This window comes from Belonocnema kinseyi, chromosome 4, assembly GCF_010883055.1.
Source record: "Belonocnema kinseyi isolate 2016_QV_RU_SX_M_011 chromosome 4, B_treatae_v1, whole genome shotgun sequence".
In the NCBI taxonomy this organism is placed as follows: domain Eukaryota; kingdom Metazoa; phylum Arthropoda; class Insecta; order Hymenoptera; family Cynipidae; genus Belonocnema; species Belonocnema kinseyi.
In genome coordinates, this window is record NC_046660.1 from 81473420 (window position 1) to 81498836 (window position 25417).

Sequence of the window (25417 nt, forward strand, 5' to 3'; positions counted from 1 at the left end):
TAAATTTGGTAAAAAAAGCAGTTGTATTATACTTATTGGTACATTTAAATGTTTAAAACAGTGCCAAAACTTGCGTAGATCGATTCGCTCGTGCAAACAGAAAAGAACTCTTGAGAGTCCTGAGTATCAAGTTAAACCTTTAAACGTAATTAGATTCAAATTTTAAATCCCACTTAGACTATTGTTATTACATAGGCCTGCCCATGCCACGACCACCTCCTTGTTGCGCTTGACTGGAAGGATTCTTGATGGTCTCATCAACCGACAGAATGAGACAAGCAGCCTCGCATGCGGCAGTGAGCGCATTGATTTTCACGACTGCCGGTTCCCAGACACAAGCATCCATATTATCTGCAATATCTTCATTCACAATATCCACTCCGTACCAACATTTTCCCTGGTGATGCTTCTGTCGCAATTTGTTCAAGATGTTCGTTGCATCGAATCCGGCATTGTCACAGAGTTGTCTAAAATTACAAAATTAGAGTGGATTAAAATAGTGGGTTAGAATAATTATTATTAGAATTGCAGGTTGTCTAAAGATTTTTAAGAACAAAACTCAAAATCTTTTTCAAGTTTTTCCTGGTAAGAAAAAAGCATCATGATTTTCCAGGTCGACTTATCTGTACATTAGGGTGGTCCAAAATTGTATTGCAAAAATTTTCTTGATGCTAGATGCAAACGATCGTCCCAAATCGTTTCGAAATCCAAAAAAAGTAAATGCGTATTTTTATTTTTATTTTTAATGCTGCTTGTTGGGACTTCAAATTTGCAGGGGAAAAATGCATGAAAAAAAGTCACTTTTCGGTATTTTTCGAATAATTGTTCAGGGTTAGGAAAAAGTTCACATTAAAATCATAAGACTTGTAGAGAACTTTCCAACGAGGAATTTGACCTAATATACATATGAGTTTGATGCCCCTAACCCAACCCCACGCTGCTCTGAAATCTACCCTTAAATAAAAAAATGTACATTCTTCAGGAAATTGACTCTTTTGAGTAGTTTGCTCTCCACTTTTTCCGGAAATCATTACTATAGGTCTATTCGAATGTTTAAAAATCTTTTTCTACCATAATTTGAAAAAAAGTTGAAAATTGATAATAATAATTAATTTTTTAAACAATAGGAAATTTTTTTGAAATAAATGAAGTCTTTTTGAGATAATAAACTGCCATTTCGATCTCAAAAAACAGATTTTAGACGAATTTTCGAGAAAAACAGATTATTTAAACAAACAGAATTTATTTAAATCAATATAAATGAATTGAAAAAGATTTGTAAACATTCCAGTAGAACTATAGTAATGATTTCCGGAAAAAAAGGAGAACAAACTGCTTAAAAAGAGTCAATTTCCTGAAGAATGTACATTTTTTGATTTGAGGGTAATTTTCAGGGCACCGTGGGGGTGGGTTAGGGGCGTCAAACCCATATGTATAATTGATCAAATTCTTCGTTTGAAAGTTCTCTACAAGTCTTATAACTTGAATGTAAACTTTTCCTAACCCTGAACAATTATTCGAAAAATACCGAAAAGTGACTTTTTCCATGCATTTTCCCATACAAATTTGAAGTCCCAACAGGCACCATTAAAAATCAAAATTAATTTAAAAAAAAAAAACGCGTTTACTTGTTTTTAATTTTGAAACGATTTGGGTAGATCGTTTACATCTAGCATCAAGTAACATTTCATATTTGCAGCTAAACGTAAACATTTATTTTAATTAATGACGTTCATTCTCAACATAATTGAACACAAAAGAGCAAAAAATAGCAAGATAAATGAATTTTGACAAAAATATGTACTTAAATTTTTTACTAAAAAATACTAATTTTTAACAAAAATGGAATAGTTGTATTTTAAACCAAAACTACGAGTTTTCAACTAAAACAATGAATCTTCGACTGAAATAGTTGATTTTTTAACAACAAATTAATTTTCACTACAAACGATAAATTGTCAACTAGAACATAAGTAATTAAATTTTAAATTACAACAATTAATGTGCAACTATGCAGATGAATCTTCAACTAAAACTATGGAATATTCGATTGGAATAAGTTAAATTTTCTGTTAAAAAAATTACTTTTCTAAAACAAGACTAACTTTAAAAAACAAAAAAACTAACTTTAAAAAAATTAGTTAAATTTTCAAACTTAGTGACGAATTGTCAACTAAAACTATAAATCTTTAATTGCAATCTTTGAACAAAGTTATGAATTTTCAACCAAGAAGAGTAATTTCTATAAAAAAAGATGAATTTTTAACCAAAAATTGAATAAATAAATTTTCCATTCATAAATGAATGTCCAACCAGAGATGAATTTTTATCTAATATTATGGAATATTTAACTGGCATATTAGTTCAATCTTCAGTTAACAAAAAAAATTTCAGTCATAAAAGAAACAAATTTTTAACAAAATAGTTAATTTTTCGGCAAAAAATTCCTTTTAATCCACAGAAAAACAATTTTTCAATCACATAGCTCATATTTCATACGAAGAAATAAATTTATAATTAAAATTATGAATCTTCAAACAATAATACTTGAATTTTTAATCAAAAGAAATCATTTTTAAACCATAAGATTAACTTGCAAAAAAGATAATTAACAAAAAAAATCGATTTTGAACAAAATATGTCGATTTCCAACGAAATGGTTGAATTTTCAATTTAACAAAGACAAATTTTCATTCAAATTTTTGAATTTTGAATAAGAAAACATTAATCTTCAACCAAAAATGGGCATGCGAATTTTCAGTTAAAGAAATTAATTTTTAAATAAACTGATGAATTTTTCACCGTAAAGATTATTTTTCTACAAAAATGGCAAATTTTTCACATAGTACATAAATGTACAAACATGAGTTTTCGTCGAAAAAATATACATTTTCAACCAAAAACGATCAAGTAATCAAAAACAGAATAGTTAAATTTTCTGTTAAAAATCGAATTCTTAACAAACAACAAAATTGATTTTCAGAATAGTAGTCACATTTTCAACCTGAGATGAATTTCAGTAAATTTTTAGTAAATAAGTCCGCAATCTAACAAACATACTCGTATGTCCTGCGACTATAGATAAAATAGAAATCCTTTTTCTAAATTGACAAAAATTATTTAAATAATGAAAACTTGAATTTTACTACGATAAGAAGTAAATTCCCGGTCAATAATGTTCCCGGCTATTTCACGGTCTTTCCCGGTCAAGTCGCCACCCTGTACGTCTTTTCCAGATTTTCCAGGTCAAGAAGTCAAGTTTTTCAAGGTCTTCTTTTTTTTTACATCAAATAATGAAATAACCGTTTGTTATAGATGTAAAAAAATGAGCCATTTCATTTTCTGTTAACCAAAAATTGTTAAACAAAGCAGAACTATAAATAAACAAATTCCTAATTTTTTGCGAACATAAGTCTTTGAAATCCTTGAAACTTTGTGAATTCGTTGAAATCTCTTTAGGTACTTAAAATCTTTCTGAAATCTTGAAATTTCTGTGAAATATTTTAGAATCTTTTTAATCGGGTACCGCATGATTTTTTTCTTTCCAACGAAAAACTTCAGGCGTTTTTAGGAAGGCTATAGAACAATGTCTGTTTGTTTTTGTTTTGTGTTTTTTTTCTGTGGTGTTTTTACAGTAAAGCTATGGACTAACAATTAGTTGGCGGGGTTTTTAAACCATTTAAACTTCACAAGAATATGTTTTTCGGCTTAAAACGATGTGTATCATATATGATACGCCATGCGGTAGACGGTTAAATTTTAGCGAAATATTTAAAATCCTTGAAATCTTCTGGAAATTGTTTGGAAATTTTGAAATCTTTTAAATCTTTGTGAAAGCTTTCTTTAACCCTTAAAGGGCATACTGGTTATATAACACCCAGCGACTTATTTGCGCTTTAACAAAACGTACCAAATTCAAGAAAATGGAACATATGGCGCCAGCTTAACGAATGATATGAAAACCTATTTTTCATATTTTTCATATTTTTCTCGAAAGTATTCAAGTAAAATTTTAAGTAAAAATATCAAAAACCTAAAAAGTTATGAATTTTAGAGTTAAAGAAGTCATTTTTTCAACTACTTTAAATTTCAAAAACTGTTACGATACCTTTTTCTCGTTAAACTAGATAGATTAAACATCATTAATTGATTTTTTTGTAAAAAACTGTCCAACACCGTCGGCACAACACACGTTTGAATACCCTTGGGTACCTAACACCCAGTATGCCCTTTATGTAATTTTACGGAAGTGTGCCCTTGAAGGGTTAATCTTTATTTATGAAATCTTTTCTGTTCGTTTGAAATCTTTTCAAATTGTTTGAAACCTTTTAAAATAGTTTAACAACTTTGAAACATTTGTGAAACCTTTTGCATTCGTTATAAATCATTGAAAGATTTGAAATCGTGTAAATTCTTGAAATGTTTTGAAATTTGATATTCTATATTAGCGGAGACGAAATAAAAAACTTACATAATTAATCAAAGTAATGAGTAAAACATCAATTATATCTTGTAAAGATAAAAAATTGTTCAATAGTAAGATTTCTTCTGAACGAGATGTTTCTTTTATAATAGACAACAAGATTTAAACTGCCTTTAGCTTTTCAATAAAATAACTGTTTCAAAAGAAAAAAAATTAATTTCTAGGTTTCCGTGAAAAATTGAAGGAGATTTGCAGGTTTTCAAGGTTAAAATAAAAATGCAAAGAGAATTCTAGGTTTTCAAAGTTTTCAAGGTAGCTGGATACCCTGACGAAGGAACTGTTCAAAAACAACGTCACGCTATTTAGAACCCCTCCACTTCTTCGACACAGATCAACACAAAACTTGACCCCCCACCCCAGGTATAAGCCACAAATAAGACCCCCCCCCATTTGTAAGTAATTTTTTTTTCTTCGATTGAATTTGATAAACGCCAAAAATAAAATAAAACATTTAAACAAAAACAGGAAAAATAGGGTAATTTTTCACAAGAATATTAGAACAAATTCTTTTCAATAAAATTAATATATGGCTACTATAATTAATTCAATATGAAACGCTAAAAATTTTAAGTCGAAATACACATTAAATTTTCAACAAAATTGTTGAATTTTCAACCAAAAAAAAAATTAAATTTTCTACCAAGAGATGAGTTCTCAACATAACAGTTGAGTCTTTTAGCTAAACAGTCGAATGTTTTTAAAAAACAGTTGACTTTCAAACCTTAAAAGATGAATTTTGACCCAACAATATCCAACCAAAAAAAGAATGGTTGAATTTGCAGTTCAAAAAATTGATTTTCAACTAAACAAAATCGAATTTTAACAACTTATTTAAAGTTTTAACCAAAGAGATAGATCTTCAACTAATAAATTGAATTTTTAACATAGTATTTAACTATAAACCAAGTAGTTGAATTCTCAACCAAGAATATTAATTATCTATGAAAAAGGACGAATTTACAAAAAAATAGAACAATTTGGAAGCAAATTATTGAATTTTCAACTAAAAACGATCAATTTTACAATAGAAATGGAGTAGCTAAATTTTCAGTTAAAAGAATTAATTTTCAATAAAATAGTTAAGTCTTCAACCAAAAAGGATGAATTTTTAATCAAATATTATTTGTATTCAACAAAAAAAGTCATAATTTTTCAACAAAATATTTCAATTTTAAACCAAAATATGGATCTGCAACTAAAAAAATAAATTTTTAACAATGTAATTCAACTTTCAACTAAGCAGTTGAACTTTCTATCAAGAAGAAACACTTTCTACCAAAAAGCCGAATTTACAACAAAATACATCAATTTTAAACCAAATTGTTAAACTTTCAACAAAAAACGATACATTTGTCACCAAATACTAGAATTTTTAATTCTCAACCAAAAATATAATAATGAAAAGAATTAGTATTCATCACAAAATGGTGGGAAATAAAATCACTAACTTTTATTTTTCAGTGATTTCAAAAAATTGTTATTCACATTTATATTTCCCATGTGCGATGTCGGATTCTGCGATTGTATTTTTCATTGGCAAACATTTTTTAATATAAGCATAAATAAACAAGTTTCTATTTTCTTTAAATCATAAGTGTTTAAAAAGAGAAGCATTTCTATAAGAATAAGAATTCTACAAATTCAAAAATAACCACTCAATACAGCTTTTAAAAAAAGATCAACAAGATTTCCATTTCTAAACGATCAATTTCTTTTATAATAGACTAAAAGCTTTTCAGTAAAATAAATGTTTGATATGCAGAGAATACAAAAAAGTTTTTTAAATTCGAGGGTTTTGTGAAAAATCGAAGGAAATTTCCAGGTTTGCAAAATTTAAAAAATTCAAGCAGAATTTCTTCTTATAGATAATTTAAAGAAGAAGTTTCTTTTATAGTAGACTAAAATAATCAAATTACTCTTCGCATTTTAATTAAATAAAAAATTTTTTAAGCAAAAGCTTTACTGTCATAAAACTCATTTCAAAAATATTATAAAGGACTAAAAAAAATGTAATATGATTAAAAAAATAAAGGAATTTTTTTTCTTCTAAACCAGAAGTTTCTTTCATAATATACTAAACGATTTAAATTACTCTTCGCATTTTTTATAAGCAAAGAATGAAAAAACGATTTAAATTAAAGGGTTTTACACAAAATTCAAGAAAATTTCCAGAGTTTCAGACTTTGAAACAGAAAATGAAGGAGTATACCAGATTTTCAATGTTGCTAGGCACCTTAAATATCAGATAATGAATTAAAATCCTTAAAAATAGGAGTTTGATAAGTACCTTGGAATAATCTCAAGAGCTCGGGCGATTGCTCCGATGAGAAGCTGCTCTTTTCCAGCAATCACTCGCGAATAATCTCGAAGAGTTTTAGAAAGTTCCATTTCGATAGCGCCACCGCCAGCGACGACTGCATCGTTTTTAATCATGCGTCTTACGATCATGATAGCGTCGTGCAAAGACCTCTCGGTCTCTTCCAAAAATTGTTCGGCTCCTCCTCTCAAGATAAACGTACACGTCTTTGCATTAACACATCCATTAAAGAAGTTGAACCTTAAAAAAAATAAATGTAGAAATTAATATATCAATAGACAATAACTAAAAAATTCATAATAAAATGGCAATCTTGAATAAAAACCATAGTAGCAGCTATTTAAATTTAAATTCCGAACAATTATTAGGGACTGTCCATAAATTTCGTGACAATTGGGGGGGGGGGGCGACACTGTTACGTAAGATGTTTAACAAAGCAACCTTATAAATTCATATTTCCAAAATTATAGTATATAAGATTAAAGTGTGGTAATTTTACAATAAAAGATTGTAATAATTTTATAAAGTTTTCATACTGGTATAGTTAGATTAGATTTTGCATTTTTTTCCCATCATTCTGTAAAAAATATCCATAAAAACATAGTTTTTTACAAATTTTGAAACTACTACAACCCACAAAGTCATTAAACATTTTTGTCAGTATATTCGGTTAAACAAACATATTTTAAAAGATGCTAAAGGATTTCAGATGATTTGCAAATATTTCTAGGATTTTTAAGGAATTTTGAAGAATTTCATAGACCTTCAGATATTTCAACAGAATTCAAGGTATATTATCAGATTTTATGTAATTTTAATGGATTTCAAGAATCTGAAGAGATTGCAATAGATTTCCAAGTATTTAAAGATTTTAGAATATTTTAAAAGATTCTAACGAATTTTTAAAAGATTAAACAAATTAAAAATTTGCAAGGAATTTTAAGAAATATCAGATTCATATAAATTCAGGGGGTTTTAAAGGGCTTTATAATATTTTCATGAAATTTTGAAGAATTTGCTCTCAAGAATTGAGGGATTTCAAATCATTTTAAAGGTTTGAAGAGATTTAAAATATTTCAAGGCATTTCCAAATATTTTTAAGTTTAGGGATATTTTAAAAAATTTCAAGAAATTTTGAAGTATTTTAAAGATTTTATAGTATTTCAAAAAGTTCAAAGTAAGTTTTAAGAACTTCAAAAATTTTAAAGAATTGGAAATATTTCAGATTATCTTAAAGGATTCTAAAGAAGTTTCAAGAGATTAAAAAAATGTTGAGCAATTTCAAGAAATATTATCAGATTTCAAAGAACTTATTCAAACAAATTGAGGGATTTCAAAGGATTTCAAATATTTGAAGAGATTTACAAATATTGCATTGTATTTCTAAAGATTTGAAAGAATTTAATGGATTTTAGGGTATTTAAAAAAAATGCATAAAAAAATTTTATTCTCTCACAATTTTTCAAATTAATAATGCCTGCAAAATATGACCGCAAAGTTTAGAACGTTCATATGAACGACGAAAAAAAAAATTTTTTTACGTTTTGTTTTTGGTTGAAATTGTTTTTGGCAATCTAAAAACGAATTTCATGCAAAAATATTGCCAAATTTCTTACTTAGGGGGTGACTAGCAACCCGTAACGTGATTTTTGTAGATGTGACAGAAAAGTCGACTACAAAGTCGATAAACTTAATAGATATTTAAGAGAGTAACAAGTCTAACCGTTCGGACTCAACACCAGACGATATTTTTTGGTGTTGAGAAACCTCGCTCCAACCCCTAAGAATCACCCCTACGATAAACGAAATTTGAAATTCGTAAAATCGACAAAAACTGCCAGAAGGTAATAAAAAGTTGGGTGTTTAACGTCCTGAAAAAATACCCCTTTTCTTCCCCCGCCTAATGCTGGTGGTAGGAAACCTCGCTCGAAAACCGAAAACCCATCCTAATTAATAAGTACCCAAAATTCTAGGAAATGTGTAATTCAGTTCGAAATTAATACATATACGATCATTTAATAGCTTAGGAAACTGATAAAAAGAATCCCACTAATTATGGTAGTGGCAGAACACCTCGGTCGAATGCCAAAAAACCACCCCTAATGAAATCCAATTTTTGAAAATTCTGAAAATCGACAAAAACAGGCAAAGGGTAATAATAAGTTGGGTGTTTAACGTCCTGAAAAATTACCCCTTTTATTCCCTCGACTAATGCTGGTGATAAGAAACCTCGCTCGAAAACCGAAAACCCACCCCTAATTAATAAGTTCCCAAAATTCTGGTAAATGTCCAATTCAGTTCGAAATTAATACATATACGATCATTTAATAGCTTAGAAAATTAATAAAAAGAATCCCACTAATTATGGTAGTGGCCGAAAACCTCGGTCGAATATCGAAAAACCACCCTTAATGAAATCAAATTGTATTAATTTCGAACTGAATTAGACATTTACCGGAATTTTGGGAACTTATTAATTAGGGCTGGGTTTTCGGTTTTCGAGTGAGGTTTCTTACCACCAGCATTAGTCGGGGGAACAAAAGGGGTAATTTTTCAGGATGTTAAACACCCAACTTTTTATTACCCTTTGCCTGTTTTTGTCGATTTTCAGAATTTTCAAAAATTGGATTTCATTAGGGGTGGTTTTTTGGTATCCGGCGGAGATATTCTGCCACTACCATGATTAGGGGGATGCTTTTTATTATTTTTCTAAGCTATTAAATGATCGTATATGTATTTTTTCAGGACGCTAAACACCCAACTTTTTATTACCATCTGGCTGTTTTTGTCGATTTTACTAATTTCAAATATCATTTATCATAGGGGTGGTTCTTAGGGGTTGGGGCGAGGTTTCTCAACACCAAAAAATTTCGTCTGGTGTTGATTCCGAACGGTTAGACTTATTTTACACTATATTTTTGCATAAAATGCGTTTTTAGATTGCCAAAAATAATTTCAACCAAAAAAAAATCGTAAAAAAAAAATTTTTTTTCGTCGTTCATTTGAACGTTCTAAACTTTGCGGTCATCTGCAAAATCATTCAACATTTTTTAAGTTTATTCGATTAAGTTCATATTTTTTAAAAGATTTCAAAGGATTTCAGAGGATTTCCAAATATTTCAAAATTTTTTTTTAAATTTCAGTGATTGTAGGTTTTGAATAGCGTATTTAAATAAATTTTCCAGGATCTTTTTAGTTATAAATTTTATCAATTGTTTAAAATTTTTAAAATTTTGATCAAAGTCATCCGTTTTGGTTGAAAATTCAACTATTTCGTAGAATGGTTTTTTGCTGAAAATTTAACCTTTTTTTTTAATTTGTATCTTTCATTTAAAAATACATCTGACTTTGTAGAAATTTCATTCCTCTTGGATTAAAATGCAACTATTTGGTTAAAGATTCTACAATCTTGCTAAATAGATATACCTTTTTTGGTTAAAAACTCAAATGTTTTGTTGAAAGTTTGTCTTTTTGGGTTGAAAATTTAAGTATCTACGTAAAAAGTCAAACTAAAACCTTATTTGGATCCAAATTTTAATATATTTTTCTGTTGAAAATTTGTTTTTAATGAAAAATGTATCTGCTTTAGTAGAAATTGCATCTTTCTTGAATAAAAATACCACCGATTGGTTGAAAATTTATCTTCTTTTCTTGAGGATTAAACTATTTTCTTTTAACATTTTATTTGCACCACTTTGACAAGAAATAATTTTTTTGTTAAAGATTCATATTTTTAGTTAAAAATTCATCTCTTTCGTTAAAAGTTTCGAATGAATGTTTATCTCTTTGGTTGCAAATTTATTTTTTGTTGAAAATTCATATTGTCTGGTTGAAATTTCAATTTCTGTACAGAAAATAGATCTTCTGGCTTGAAGGTTCAACAATTTAGGTGAACTTTTTTTTCATAACTGAAAAATCTTTATTCATTAAAAATTGGTCTGTTTGGTTTTTAAGTTTATTTAAGAAAAAATGGAATTTCATCTTTTTTTATTAAAGTACCAACTATTACATTTATTTTCAATGAGAAATTAACTTTTTTAGTCGAAAACTTAATTATTTTATTAAAAATTTTAACACTTTGTCGAAAATTCAAGTATTTTGTTAAAAAGTCATCTTTTATTGTGGAAGTATTTTTTTAATACAGAAATTTATTTTTTTAATTATATCTGAAATATTGTTTTATTCCGTTTATAAAAGATCCTATGTGAAAAAATATCACAAGATTACAAAGCTGGTATTTGAACGTTATTGGTCAGGGAAAATAAAAGATCGGTCAAGGAAAGATCAGAGAATTTTGAAAATGAAGTTTTCACCCTGCAAAGCATGTATTACCTTAAATACAAAAAATGTCCATTAATTTCAAGGCTCGTAACAAATATTAAATAATTGAAAAAATCTACTTGTTTTTTTTAATGTCAAAAATTAACTTTTTCATTCACATTTTTCTACTAGATGACAGCTATCACTTTTCAACCAAAAAAATAAAAGAGTTAAATTGTCAGTCAAAAGAATGATTTTTGTACAAAACAAAAATGTAATCAATGTGATGAATTTTCAACCAAAATGATGAATCTTTAACTGGAATAAGTGATTTTTTAACGAAAAAGATGAATTTAAACCAATAAGTATAACTTTCAACCAAAATTTAAGAAATTTAATTTAGATCAAAATCCAAATTAAAAATCCTATTTAACGTTTGCATCAACTTCCAACCAAGTAGTCTTATCTTAAACCAAAAAAGATGAATTTTTAGCTAAAATAACATAAGATAAGAGAAAGATAAGATAAAAAAGATGAATTTTCAACCAAATATGAAATAATTTTTAAATTTCTACAAAAATAATTAATCTTCAAGTGGAATACTTTACTTTGCAAAAAAAGAGACTAATTTTTAACCAAGAAGATTCATTTACGAACAAAGACGAATTTCTAACGAAATACATGAATTTTCAATTAAAAAAGATAAATTATTCATCAAAATTTGAATTGTTATGTTATTAGTTGAAAAAATTAATGTTGAACCAAAAAGATGAATTTTAAACTAAAATAATGGCATATTCAATTGGAATAGTAGTTACATTTTCAGTAGAAAAAATTTTTTTCAAGAAAATAGTTAATAATTTGTCAATTAAAAATTAAATAAATTTTTATTTAAAAAAAATTAATTTTCAACCAGAGATGAATCTTTAACTAAAATGATAAATCTTCAACCAAAGAATATTATTTTTAAAAAATTAACATTAAAGAGAATAGTTAAACTTTCAACAAAGTAATTAAATTTGCATTCCATTTTTAGAAAAAAATAACCGTCTAACTTTGATTTTATCTGTTTTAAAAATAATTAGTTAAATTGTGGTCTTTTTCAATTATATCCCGTAGTTTAGAATGCGTAATTCGAAAATCTTTACTTTAAAAATTTTCCAATTTAGATTTTGAAGCGTAGATTTGAATTAAAAGGATTTTAAAATGCAGTTTTAAAGTCTTAAACAATTAAAATTTAGATGTGTTTACAATCGACGGTTTTTGACGAAAAAAAAACATTTTTAGTTGATCAACTGTGAATATAAATTAATTAATGATTTTTTAAATTGAATTGAACTTTAAGATTTAAAAAATAAATAATAATTGATTGTATAAAACGTTTCGGCATCAGTTCGTAATTTTATTGAAACTTTATAAACTATTTTTAATTTAAAAATAATGTATTTCTAATTAAAGGCTTTTTTAAATTTAATTTCAATTATTTAAAATCAGTCATTATAAAATAAATATTCAAAACTGAACGAAAAAAAAGAACTTTGAACGTTACAACTTTATTGCTCTGTTTAACCAAATTTGTAAGTGAAATTGTTTAATTTTGATATAGGAATAACATTTTTTAAGATTACTAGGAAGATTGAAAATGATTTTTTATGTTGAAAAATTATTTGAAATTCGAATTATTTTCAAAGAAATTTAGAACCTGTGAAAAACTCTTAATAGTATTTTTAAATTTGAAAAAATTTGAAACAACATGTAAATGTCTCAAGATCTTGAAATAAAATTTCGAAGTATTTTAAGGGTTTTTAAACTATTTAAAATAAAAATAATTTAACTTTTAATTTGATCAGAGAATTTTCAATCTTTTACAAATTTATAGTTGGAACTGGAATTTATCCAGAATAATAATAATTCTGACTTGGAACCGGGAATTTTCAAATTTCAACAAATTCCGAGATAATACTGGAAATTTTCGAAAAGGAAAAAAATTTTGAATTGGTACAGGATATTTTTTCAAGGAATTCTAATTCTGAGCTGAAGCAGGGAACTTTCAAATTTCACCCATTCTGAGTTAAAACTGGTATTCATCCAAAAAATTATAATTTTTCTTGGAACAGGGAATGTTAAAATTTAAATAAATTTCGAGCTGGAACAGGGAATTTTTTAATAGAATGTATTCTAAATTTAAGTTAAAACGGGATATTTTCGTCAAAAATTAAATTTATAAGTTGAAACAGGAAATTTTACCGAAAGTTCTAATTCTTAGTTGAAACGGAAAATTTTCAAAAAGTTAAAATTTCGTAATTGATCAAGGAAGTTTCAATTTTAACGAATTCTGAGTTGGAACTGGAATTTATCCACGAGAATAACAACTAACAATGGAAAATTGAGTTTTTCCAACAAATTATTGTTCTGTGATGAAACGACGTATTTTCGAAAAAATTTAATTATGAATTGGAACAGGGCATTTGACAAAAAATTCTAATTCTTACAATTAGTTAAAATGGAGAATTTTCTAAAAGAATTAAAATTCCGGATTTAAACACGGATTTTTCATTTTTAACCAATTCTGAGCTGGAATTAGAATTTAAAATTGCTAAAATGGTATAATGTTGAACATTTCTGAATTAATTGATTGATTCTTCAATTTAAACTTTAGAGCACTGAAAATGATAACGTGGATTTATATTTTTGAAACTGAAAGTGTTCGCAGCTTCCATTTTATACGTGTAAATTAATGAGCATTTGAATAAAAAATTGTCGAATTAAAATACTTTCAGACTCCAATTTCCAAAGTTTAAAATTCAGTAGTTTCACTTTGAGTGTTTTTATTTGCAGTTCAGTTTTTAATATTTCGAATGGAACAATTTTTAGACTTAGTGTTCGATTTTTTTAATTTCATTGACGGGGAAAAACCGGGAATTTTTTTCTTTGATTAAAACGGCCGCCAACCTGATTATTATTTAATTTTATATTGCAATTAAAAAAAATTAGTAAAGCTCTCGAAAAAATTCTCTGACATTTCCTGACATGGAGACATTTAGGAGTGTGGTCCAAATTTGACCGTTACAATTTTAATTTTGTTAATTTCCCAGGATTTCGTAGTTAAATTTGAATTTTGTTAGTTAAAGGAGAATTAAAATTTTGATTTTTTCTAATTTCTTAAAATAGTAATTATTACCTCTCTCCTCCAATCTGCTTTTCCTCAAACAGCTCGCATTTTCCAAGAGCAGCTTCGTCGATATCATGAACTGTCGTCATGACCGCTCCTCCACAGGCCTTCATGGTTCTCTTGAGATCCTCATCAGCGACTCTTCCAGCGCAGAACATGTCCCTGTCTGCGAAATACTGCGTGGCAACATCTCCGATTGGCAGTTTCGACAAGACAACGTTCGCTCCACTTTTGTGAATCTTGTCCAGTTTCTGGTAGAGAATTTGCCACTCAGCGTCGACGATTTTCTGGTACTCGGCAACGGAATCAACACGAACCTCGGCATTGTCCCGCTCTGCCTTCAATTCCAGTTCGATATTCAGCAAGGCGATTTTGCAGGGAGAGTATTTTTTCGGCTGCATTTCGAAGCCAGCGTAGGAAAAGGTCTTCTTAAATGCGACACCAGCGACTAGAAGAGATTCCTCCAAAGCTCCACCGGAAACCTGTTTTCCAAAATTTTGATCAATCAAATAAAATAGAAATTGAACTGCAGGGAGCAGGTAGAGTTCTTAAATCCCCAAAAATTTAAGTTGAGGTTATATATCCGAGAATATGACAGAATTTAGGAGAATTTAAAAAAATTTATGATTTTCAACAATATTTTTTTTGTCCAGGTTATATCAGCGGTTGAATATAAATTATTTTCTAGCTCAGACATATTCAGGAATTTCAAATATGCAAAGCAGTAGCTCATTAATTATTATTTAGCACTGTTATAATGAAACTCTAACCTCGAAATTCAATTGTCTCACATTACTTAATAAATACCACAAAGTAGAATAAGAAGACCCCACTCCCGGAAAATTAGGCGCATGACATTTTCGAAACTCTCTGACTTTTCTTTGACTAGTTTTTCATTTCAAATCATTAATATTCAAATACCAGTATTTTAATCTTATGTTTTTACCATAGAATATTTTATAAGCGGAATAAAACAATGTTTCATATACAAATTTAAAATTTTCAGATGTATTAACTTATTTCAAACCAAAAAAAAAATGTTTTTGTTTCTACTTTAAAAGATAATTATTTAATAAACTACTAGAATTTTCAACAAAATAATCGAATTTTTAACATAATATTTGAATATTCAACCTAAAAAGACAAATTTTCAACGAAAAAGTGTAATTGTTTATATTTTAATGACAAAATAATGAAATTTGCGCAACAAAAGAAAAGAGTTTTAAAACCAAAAAGACGAATTTCCAACAATTAAAGGTGTTTCACTCGAAAAATAAATAAAAGTTTATCTAAATTATTGAACCTTCAAATTAGAAGACAAATTTTCTTTTCAAATTCAATTTTCAAACGAAAAATATGACTGTTCAACAAAAATTAATTTTCCCCGAAACTGATGCATTTTTACGCAAAAAAATGAAATTTAAAACTAAATAATTATTTTTTACAACAAAAAACGCGATTTTTTAACTAAAAAATATCAATCTTACAAAAATGGAAAAGTTACATTTTCTGTCACAAAAATGAAATTAAAAAAAGAAGTATTTTCCACTAAAAAGTTAAATTTTCAGTCAGACATATATAACAAAGCGATTCAACCAAACGTTTCAAACAAATTAGTTGAATTATCAAGCCAAGAAGAACGATTTTTAACCAAAAAGTTTCATTTTCATACAAAAAATTTAATTTCTTCTATAACAGATGAAGTTTTAAATCAAAGATAAATTTTCAAAAAAATAGTTGAATTTTCTGTAAAAAAAGATTTTAGTCGAGTTTTCACTATCAAACTATGAATTTTTTAACAAGAAATCATTTTCTACCAGAAAAATTAAATTTTCAATAAAAAAAAAACGAATTTTTTAACCAAAACGGATGACTTTTTAACAAAATTGTTGAATTCTCTAACAAATAGTTTTATTTTTATCAAAAAATATGAAATTTATCTTAATGCATAATTTTTTATTACGAAATTTAATAAGAATTTTATTTTAAGTTTTCATCCAAAAAAGATTCCAGTTAACTCAGTAACATAAGAAATTGAATGTTTGTAACAAAAAAAAATAATAAGTTTCTACGAAAAAAATTGAATTCTCAATCCAAAAAGACGAATTTTTTTAACCAAAAAGGATGAATTTTTAACAAAACAGTTCAATTCTCTACCAAATCGTTGCATTTTATCCAAAAAAGATCAATTTTGTACTAAAGCAGATGAATTTGTAATAAAAAACAAATTTATTTTTTATAAATGGAACTTTCATCCAGAAAATATCAGTTCATTTTTCAAGACCAAAATATAAATTTTAAACCAAAAGTAAATTTTCTACGAAATAGATAAGTTGTTAAGAAAATAGCTTTGAAAAAATTTTCTTTACAAAAATTCAATTTTCAAACAAAATATATGACTGTTCAACAAAAAATGATTTTTTTACAACAAAAAAAACGCCAATTTTTATCAAAAAAAATATAAATCTTACAAAAATGGAAAAGTTACATTTTCTCTTAAAAAATTAACTCTAAAGCAAAAACAAAAAGAAAAATTTTCCACTAAACAGTTAAATTTTCAACCAGACATAAGCCTTCAATAAGGAAAAATTTCACAATGTAGTTTGTGTTCACAATGATACTTTGACCTAAGTAGTTGAATTTTCAATTAAAAAATATTAATTTTCAACAAGATAATTAAACTTTTAAGCAACGCGATAACTTTTCAACTTAAAATATAAATCTAACAAAAAAAAGTTATCCCTTAACAAAGCGATTCAACTGAATGTTTTAAACAAATTAGTTGAATTATCAAACAAAGAACGATTTTTAACCAAAAAGGAGACTTTTTGACAAAATTTTTGAAAACAGGTAAATTTTAAAACAAAAAAGACAAATTTAAAAAAAAGAGGTGAATTTTTAACCTAAAAGTTAACGAAAAAATGCAACTTTCTATTAATTAAAATAAATTCTGAGATTCTGATAAATTCTCAGAGAATATATTTCTCGGTTATATTCTTTGTAATATTCTGATTCTCGTTACAGTTCTGAAATTAATATAACCGGCTCAGAACTCTACATATTGAGAAACTAACCTTCTTCATTCCAATCATGTTGAGAGGCAGTAATTCATCAAGCATAAGGACAGCATCGACGACCATTTTACTGAAAAATTCTCTCTGTTGATGAATCAATTTGGAATTCATCGCAGTGGCGGCGCATTCTTCGAGGAGGGCTCTCTGCTTCGGAGCGTTTGAGTTTTCTATTTTGATACTTAGGGCTTTGATTTTCTCAACTGCGAGATCGATTCCTCGGCGGAAAGCCTTGATTATGATTCTGGGGTGAACCCCTTCATCAATGAAGGGCTTGATCTGCTTCAAGAATTCTCCAGCAAGAAGAACTACGCTCGTTGTTCCATCTCCAACCTGCATTATTTCAATCATTTAACATCAAGACTTGAATAAAGACTGGACATTCCGCCCGAGACTTAAAAATTATTTGGAGAGATAAAATTGTACGAACATTTATGAAACAATTTCCAATCTCGACAGAAATTGCTAGTCTAGAGTTCATAGATTAATTTACTCTGCAAGATCAGAGCATGCGATTTCTCTACAACATCGGTAAACTCTGATAAGTAGAGTTAAGAAATTAGACAGGGTTGCTACAAAATCCCAATTTCAAAATTACCTGACATTTGACTGAGCAATTTTTTCATTTTCCATGATCGTTCTAAATTTTTCTTTTGTGTATAAAAACAACCTTACATCTGGGGAAAAAATATAAAAATATGTTACAGATATCAAATTCCTTGTCACTGAAAACCAAACTAAGCATCGCTTTTCGTTTTTTGAAAATTTTAAAAAATTACCCTTATTTACGGGTTGAGAAGACACCAACAAAATTGAAAAATAGAAAATACCACTAATTATCAAATCATTTTTCATTGTATTTTTTCTATAAAATAAACTTTACACATGTAAAATAACGTATTTTCATGATTTATAAGGAATTGACGTGAAAGAAGATTTTATAATTAGTGGTATTTTCTATTTTTTAATTATTTAGGAGTCTTCTGAACCCCTAAATAGGGGTGATTTTTTGAAATTTTCAAAAAACGAAGTGGTTCTCACTTTGGTTTTCAATAACGAATAATTTGATACCTGTAACATATTTTTATGTTTCTTCCTTAGGTCGCTAGCGAGGTCCAAAAAATAGACTAAAAACAGCCTATTTTACGGTCACTCTTTGGGTTTTAAACTTATTTTAAACACTTTTCCTGACCATGGAGAAATGCATACACAAAATCCATTAATTTTGAACCAAATAGTTGAATTTTCAACAAAGAAGAATAATTTTCTACAAAAAAGAGTCAAATATTCAATCAAATAAATGAATTTTCTCGCAAAATTTTTTAAAAATTAATTTTCAGCTAAAAAATGAATTTTCAAGCAAATAAAATAAGTTTTTTACGAAATAGATCAATTTTCAACCAAACTGATGAATTTTTAAGCAAGAAGATTAACTTTATCTCAGAGAAGATAGATTTCACACAAAAAATGGACCTAGTTAAATGTTTTGTTGAAGAAACGAAGTTTTTACTAAAACGATGAAGTTTTGAACAAAATTTTTTTAAGCAAATAGTAGTTGAATTTACATGTCAAAAAATTCAATTTTGACCAAAACGACCAATTTTCAACTGGAAACAGAATATTTAATTTTTCAGTTAGGAAAATAAATGTTTAGAAAAATAATTTAATTTTTAACTAAATAAATCTTAAACCAAAAAGAAGAAGTTTCAACTATTAAGATTAATTTTCAAACAAAAAAATTAATTTTTAACGAAATTGTTAAATTTTCAACCAAGCAGATGAATTTTCAATCGAAGATGGAATAATTCAATTTTCAATTTAAAAATTAATTTCAAAATGTTATATCTGATATTTTAATTTTAAAGAAAAAACAAATTCTACCAAAATAGATGAATTGTACCCCCCCCCCCTGAATTCTTAACAAAATAGTTCAATTTTCAATCAAAGAAATTAATTTTTAACGAAAAAGAGACAGTTTAAACTACTGATACTACTTTCATATTATATTATTATATAGTTTTATATTAGTAAAATTTTCAGTACAAAAATTAATTTTCAAACAAACAAAATTAATTTTTAATGAAATACTTAAAATTTTAACCAAACAGATACGTTTTCAACGAAAAATGTAGTGGCTGATAGTTCAACTAAAAAAGATTTTAATTTTAAACTAACAACAGTTGAATTAAAACAAAGAAATGACTTTTCAACATAATATATTTTTTTAACAATATAACAAGGACAGATTAATTTTTAAACAAACAATTATGATTTTTAATCAAAATAGATGAATTCTCAACCGGAAAACACTAATTTTCAAAAATATAGTTTAATTTTACACCGAAGAAATGTATTTTTAACCAAAAAGATGAGGTTTCAACTATCAAGATTACTTTTCTACCAAAAGAGGGAATTTTCAACAAAATAGTTGAATTTTTACCTAGAACAGATGAATTTTCAACTTAAAAAATAATAGATAAATTTTCACTAAAAAATTAATTTTGAGCCAAATAAAATTAACTTTCAACGAAATAGTTCAATTTTCAACCAAACGGATGAATTTTCAATAAAAAAAAACATTAATTTCAAACTAACAGTTGAATTTCATCAAGATAATGAATTTTCAACAAAATAGTTCAATTTCACACCAAAGAAATACATTTTTAATCAAAAAGTAAAACTTTCAAATATTGATATTACTTTTACACCAAAAGGCGAATTATCTACAAAATAGTTGCATTTTCGTATCAAATCGATACATTTTCAACTTTTTGAAAATATTAGTTAAATTTTTAATTAAAAAAATTAATGTTCAACCAAATAGAATTGTTTTTCAAAGAAATAGTTCAATGTGCACCCAAACATTTGAGTTTTCAACAAAAATGTAATTATCGATATTGCAACTACAAAAGATTTCAATTTTAAACCAAACACAATTGAATTCAACCGAAAAAGAACGAATTTTCAACAACATACTGGAATCATCAACTAAAACAGATTAAGTTTCAACCAATAAATTGCGATTTTAAACCAAAAACGCTGTAATTTCTACCAAAATATATGAATTTTCAACCAAAACGAATGAGTTTTTATCAATTTTGGTTTTTTCAAGATAATAATAAAATTAACTTCAACTTCAGTGTATCGAAAATTTCCCGTCAGGTTTTTCTAGACATAACTGGATTTTTTTGAAATTCCAGGGTGGCCGTTTTAATCGACGAAATAAATTCCCGGTTTTTCCCCGTCTCGCAAACATTTTTCACGGTCATTGAAATTTAAAAAATGGAACAATAAAGCTAAAAACTTTTCCACTTTTGATAATAAACATTGAGCTGCAAATGAAAGCACTTAAAGTGGAACTGTTACATTTTGAACTTTTAAAATTAAAATTTAAAAGTTTTTATTAAAAAAATTCTACATTTAAATTCTCAATAATTTACGCGTATAAAATTGAAGGTACTAACATTTTTCAAAATAAAAAAAAATATAAATCCACGTTTTTAATTTTATGCTAGAAACATCAAAAATTGAAAAAATTTTAGCTGAACACTTCCTAAATTGGAAATTCAATTATTTTCTTTTTAAATAGTTTAAACATCCTTAGTAAGCTTCAAAATTTTGTTTCAAAATCTTGAGAAATCTAGAAGATGTTTTTAATTGGCTTTAAATTTAAAATTATTTGGGAATATTTTTTCAGAACTTCTAAATATCTGTCAAAATGAATTGAATTTTTTCTACAATTTTCAGAAAATCCTGCAAATTTTAGAAAATTTCTTTACAATTTGGATGTATAAATAACAATTGAACATTTATTATTTGTAGGGGAAATTTGAGTAATTTTAAGAGATATGTAGAAGTTTCAAAAAGATTCAAACTTAATGTAAAACTTGAAATGATAGCCTGATATAAAACAAAATGTAGATTTTCGCAGATGTTAAACGAAAAAATTAGATTTTTTCAAGAATTGTGAAAGGCTTTAAAAGAATAAAAACGTTTTCTTAAGACTCGTAGGAAAATTAAAAAGAACTTTTCATTTTGAAAAATTATTTTAAGAGAATATTTTAAAAGTTTTTCAAAGATTTAAACAAAATTTTCATAAGAGATTCTGGAATATTTTAAGAAAACTTTCTCGAATTTGCATGATAATTTTTAATCCTTTTAAAACTTATAAATATCTCTTAAAATTACTCAAATTTTTTCTAAAAATGTTCATTCGTAAACTATACATCAAAATTAAAAAATTTCACTCACAACTTAAGCATTTTTCAAATACAACAATTAAAATTATAATGTTCGAAGTTTAAAGGCTCTTCGAAATTTTAACGATTCCAGGTTTTCTATGTCAAACAATTCAGTTCAAGATTCTTTACTTTTAAATATTGGTTTCAATTTTTAAGTTTAAAAAATCATTTGTTTAAGTTTCGACGTTAAAATCTGAAAATTCTTACATTTTGAACTGGTTTAAAATCGTGTTGTCAAATCGTTTTTGTTCACTTTTTATTACTTAAAGTACAGATAAATAAAAAAAATTGATTTATTAAATAAAAATGTTTTTTATCCAATATTGTCCACATCAAAGGCTTTTATTTTTTACTTGTTCAAATCTTTAAGAAAGCATTTAAAAATTCCTTAAATTAAAAGTGGAAACTTAGAAATAAAAAGGTTTAATGGAAAATTTTTAAAGAAAAAAATTTGAATTACGCATTGTAAGCTAAATAATAGCGTAATTTAAAAACATAACAATTCCACTAATTATTTAAAAACGGTAAAAATCGAACGTGGACAGATTTTTCTTCTAAAAATTTGTAAAATTTCCGGTCAAACCTAAAATTCACAGTCATTTCCCGGTTTAAAAAAATTCCCCGTCCAGCGGCAACCCTGAATTCCCAAACCTATAGCAACCCTCTTATTATAATTGTTGTTCAACTCGCCTCAGCATCCTGAGATTTTGCGATGTCTACCAATGTTTTGGCAGCGGGATGAACGATGTCCAAAAGTTTCAAAATGGTAGCACCATCGTTAGAAATGGTGCTTTTTCCATTTTGATCCACGATGAGTTTATCCATCCCGCGAGGGCCTAAAGTAGTGTGAACAGCATCTACCACCATTTGGCACGCATTTATGTTAGAGATGAGTTGTGGCTTTCCCTGAGACGAGTCAGTCCCCTCTTTCAATAAAATGATTTGTGGTTGCTGGAAATAAAAAATCACAAAATCAAGTAACGACATTCAACTCGTTGATAGATCTTATTTACTTTCATAAATCTGCCCATTTTTCCTCGCGAAAGTGACAACGGTTATTCAACGAAAAAGACTTTAAAATTCCACAATACAATCACGTGTTGAAAAAACGACTGAAAGTCGTCTTCTTTTATTTTTCATTCCCTTCTTCGTTCATCCATTACTGTTTTCATTTGTTTTTGTAATAAGATTTAAGATTTAACAAATTACACATATCAACAACAAAATGTATATAAGAAATTGTGTGTGAAATTGTGATTCAATTTGAGATGATTTATTCGTAAGTAATGCATGTATTAAATTTAACCACAGTTTATGCAAACAAATTTGAACAATTCAAAATTTTAATATTCTTAAATTATATATGGTTTAATATTTCATTCAGTATACGATTTGAATTACAGAAATGAAAAATATTATTTTTAAATTAAATATAACGAATTTTTGTGAATAAAATCAATTTTTTATAACGAATTTAACAAGCCCTGTAATGTTAAACCATTTTCTTAATAATGACTAATCATAATTAATAGAACGAATCAGGGTGGATTTTCTGCACATTTAGTAAGTGTTTCTTATCATTTTTCAAGCAAATTTCGTAAACAAATCATTAAAAACAAAAATAAACTTATAAATAATCGCTCTAGAAATGAATGTCTTTAGGAGTACAGTAAACTCCAAAATATCATCTCCTCTCCTCTGAAGAACGCGTGCTCGAAAATGAGTGTGCAACTTCATTTCCTTATACGGTGAGGCAGACGAAACGTCGTAATAACGACAAGAATATTGCTATAATCAAAGTATCGAGGTACGTGATTAAATCAATAATTGAAATTTTCTATTTTATTTTTAGCAAAATTAGCAAATTTGTCAAATTTGAGTCCACCGGCTCCGTGAAATAGTATTTTAGATATTTAACAATGGAGATAATATAGGTGTGTAACCGCGTGTTGTCAACGTTCATTTGTCACTTTAAAACATGAGAATGCAAAACTACTTTGCGAGTGACGAAACACACAATACATTTTTTATATTCTACTTACCATTTTGAATTATTTTTTTGATGAGAAAACACTTGTACAACTATCCAAAAACCTTTTTGCTGGATTATTCACACACGAGTTTGCCGACTCGGGATCTTAATGATTCTCGTCTAGGTATTTTGTTTTTCTGGTGACTCGCCATTTCTTCCTCTCTTTTGGTGGCCAGAGTGGGTGGGTGCTGCAGAAGTGCGGTAAATTTAAAATTCTTGTATAAACGTTACGGAGGAAGTTTAATGACATTTTAAATATATTTAAAAAATTTGAAAATGAAGGAGTCCAAAAAGAAAATGTGATACGATAAACATAAAATTATACAAAAAGAGGAACTTTACTTTACACCAGAGTAGAAATAAAAGGTCGTTGACAGGTATGGTTATTTTTTACATTTTTTTAAATACATTTTGGGATTTTAGGGAATTTCAAAGAATTTCTAGAGAACTTTAGAGATTCAATTAAATTGAATAAAATTGTAAAAGAATTCTAGAGATTTTTGCGGATTTTATAGGGTTGCAGAGGATTTTAAAGATTTAAACATTTTTATGGAAATTTTAAAAGATATTAAATATTTCAAGATTTTGTATGGGATTTAGCAAGATTTAAAAATTTCTAAGGATTTTAAAGTATATAGTGTATTTAAAAAAATATGGAGGCATTTAATAATATTTCAAAGAATTTTTTAGGATTAGTAATTTTAGTAATTTTAGTATTTGAGTATTTTTAGTATTTTTTAGTAATTTTAGTATTTGAACGCTTTTTCAATTTCAAATCGCATTCAAATATTGTTTCAATCTAAAATATTAAATTTTTAATTCATTGAATGTGAAAGTATTTAATTTAAAAATAAAATGAAATTTTTTAATATTTAATATTATTGTTTACTAATCCTTTAAAATGAGCAATTAAAATTCAAATATTCAAAACTAAACAATTTGAATCTGAATTGTTTGCAATCGCAAACCATGAATTGTTAAAACTTCAGAGTGCTACATTAAACTTTGAATGTTATAATTTTAATTGCTGCAATTTGAACATTTTTAATTTGCAAATTAAGGAGCTAAATTAGGATGTATAAATAGCAATTGAATAATTATTAACTATTGAAACGACTTAATATGGAAATAATTTAACTTTCAATTAAAAAAATTTTCACTCTACAGAAACTTTTAAATGTTTTGATCATTGATTGAAAAGTGCTAGAAAAGATTCCATTTTTTACGCGTTAATTATTTAGCGTTTAAAAAAATTTAGAAATTAAACATGTTTGAAGCTTCAAATTTCAAAGTTTAAAATTCAAGACTCAAACTTTCAATGAAAAAATATTCATTCTTAAGAGAGCGAATTTGTTAATTTCGTAACAGATTTTCGCGAAATGAGAAATAACCGAGAATTTGTTTCCTAGACTGAAAAGGCCAGCCTGATTATCGAAAACTTGAACAGATTAAATATTTTTTAAAGAAGTACAAATGATTTCGTAAAATTCCAGAAACTTAATAGATTTCGAAGATTTCAAGGAATTTTACAATATTTGATAAATTTAGAGGATTCCAAAAGAAATTAAAATATTCTATAAGATTACAAAAAATTTATTTATAGGATTTGAGAGATTTAGAAAATGTTAACGGATTTCTACAGTATTAAGCGATTTCAAACCTTTTAGTATTTTAAAGGATTTTCAAAAACTATGAAAGATGTCAAAGGATTTTAAAAGGCTTTATCTGATTTTATGTATTTTACGAGATTTCAGATGGTTTCAAAGATTTAATCATTATTATGTATATATATATATATATATATAATTGAAAATTTTGTCATAAGGACAACCGCAGGATTT

General features: G+C 26.8%; 2 protein-coding genes across 3 annotated transcripts in view; one reads left to right on the plus strand and one right to left on the minus strand.

Moving 5' to 3' along the window:
* Positions 1–23725, minus strand: LOC117170690 (T-complex protein 1 subunit eta). Of its 2 annotated transcripts, none has more exons than XM_033357660.1 (6): positions 22558–22575; positions 22235–22495; positions 17307–17636; positions 14242–14714; positions 6771–7040; positions 1–467 (listed from the first exon to the last, which is right to left on the minus strand). In XM_033357660.1, the coding sequence occupies exons 1-6, from the start codon at positions 22573–22575 to the stop codon at positions 188–190; spliced, it is 1632 nt and encodes a 543-aa protein (XP_033213551.1). In that variant the 3' UTR covers positions 1–187. The 2 variants fall into 2 exon arrangements, with proteins under 2 accessions (XP_033213551.1, XP_033213552.1); XM_033357661.1 differs by lacking the exon at positions 22558–22575 and adding an exon at positions 23587–23725 and having other exon boundaries at positions 188–467.
* The window catches only part of LOC117170691 (adenylate kinase isoenzyme 1), an 18926-nt gene continuing 16777 nt past the window's right edge, over positions 23269–25417 (plus strand). Inside the window, exon 1 of the mRNA XM_033357664.1 lies at positions 23269–23351. The gene's annotated coding sequence lies outside the window, so the exon portion shown is untranslated. The remainder of the gene's footprint in view (positions 23352–25417) is intronic.

What these genes read in the sequence shown, in the direction of transcription:
- LOC117170690 (XM_033357660.1), bottom strand. An exon ending in CAAAATCTCAGGATGCTGAG is followed by an intron (nt 17,637 to 22,234) that starts GCGAGTTGAACA and finishes GAAATAATGCAG; the next exon opens with GTTGGAGATGGAACAACGAG. An exon ending in GCTCTTGAGATTATTCCAAG is followed by an intron (nt 468 to 6,770) that starts GTACTTATCAAA and finishes TTGTAATTTTAG; the next exon opens with ACAACTCTGTGACAATGCCG.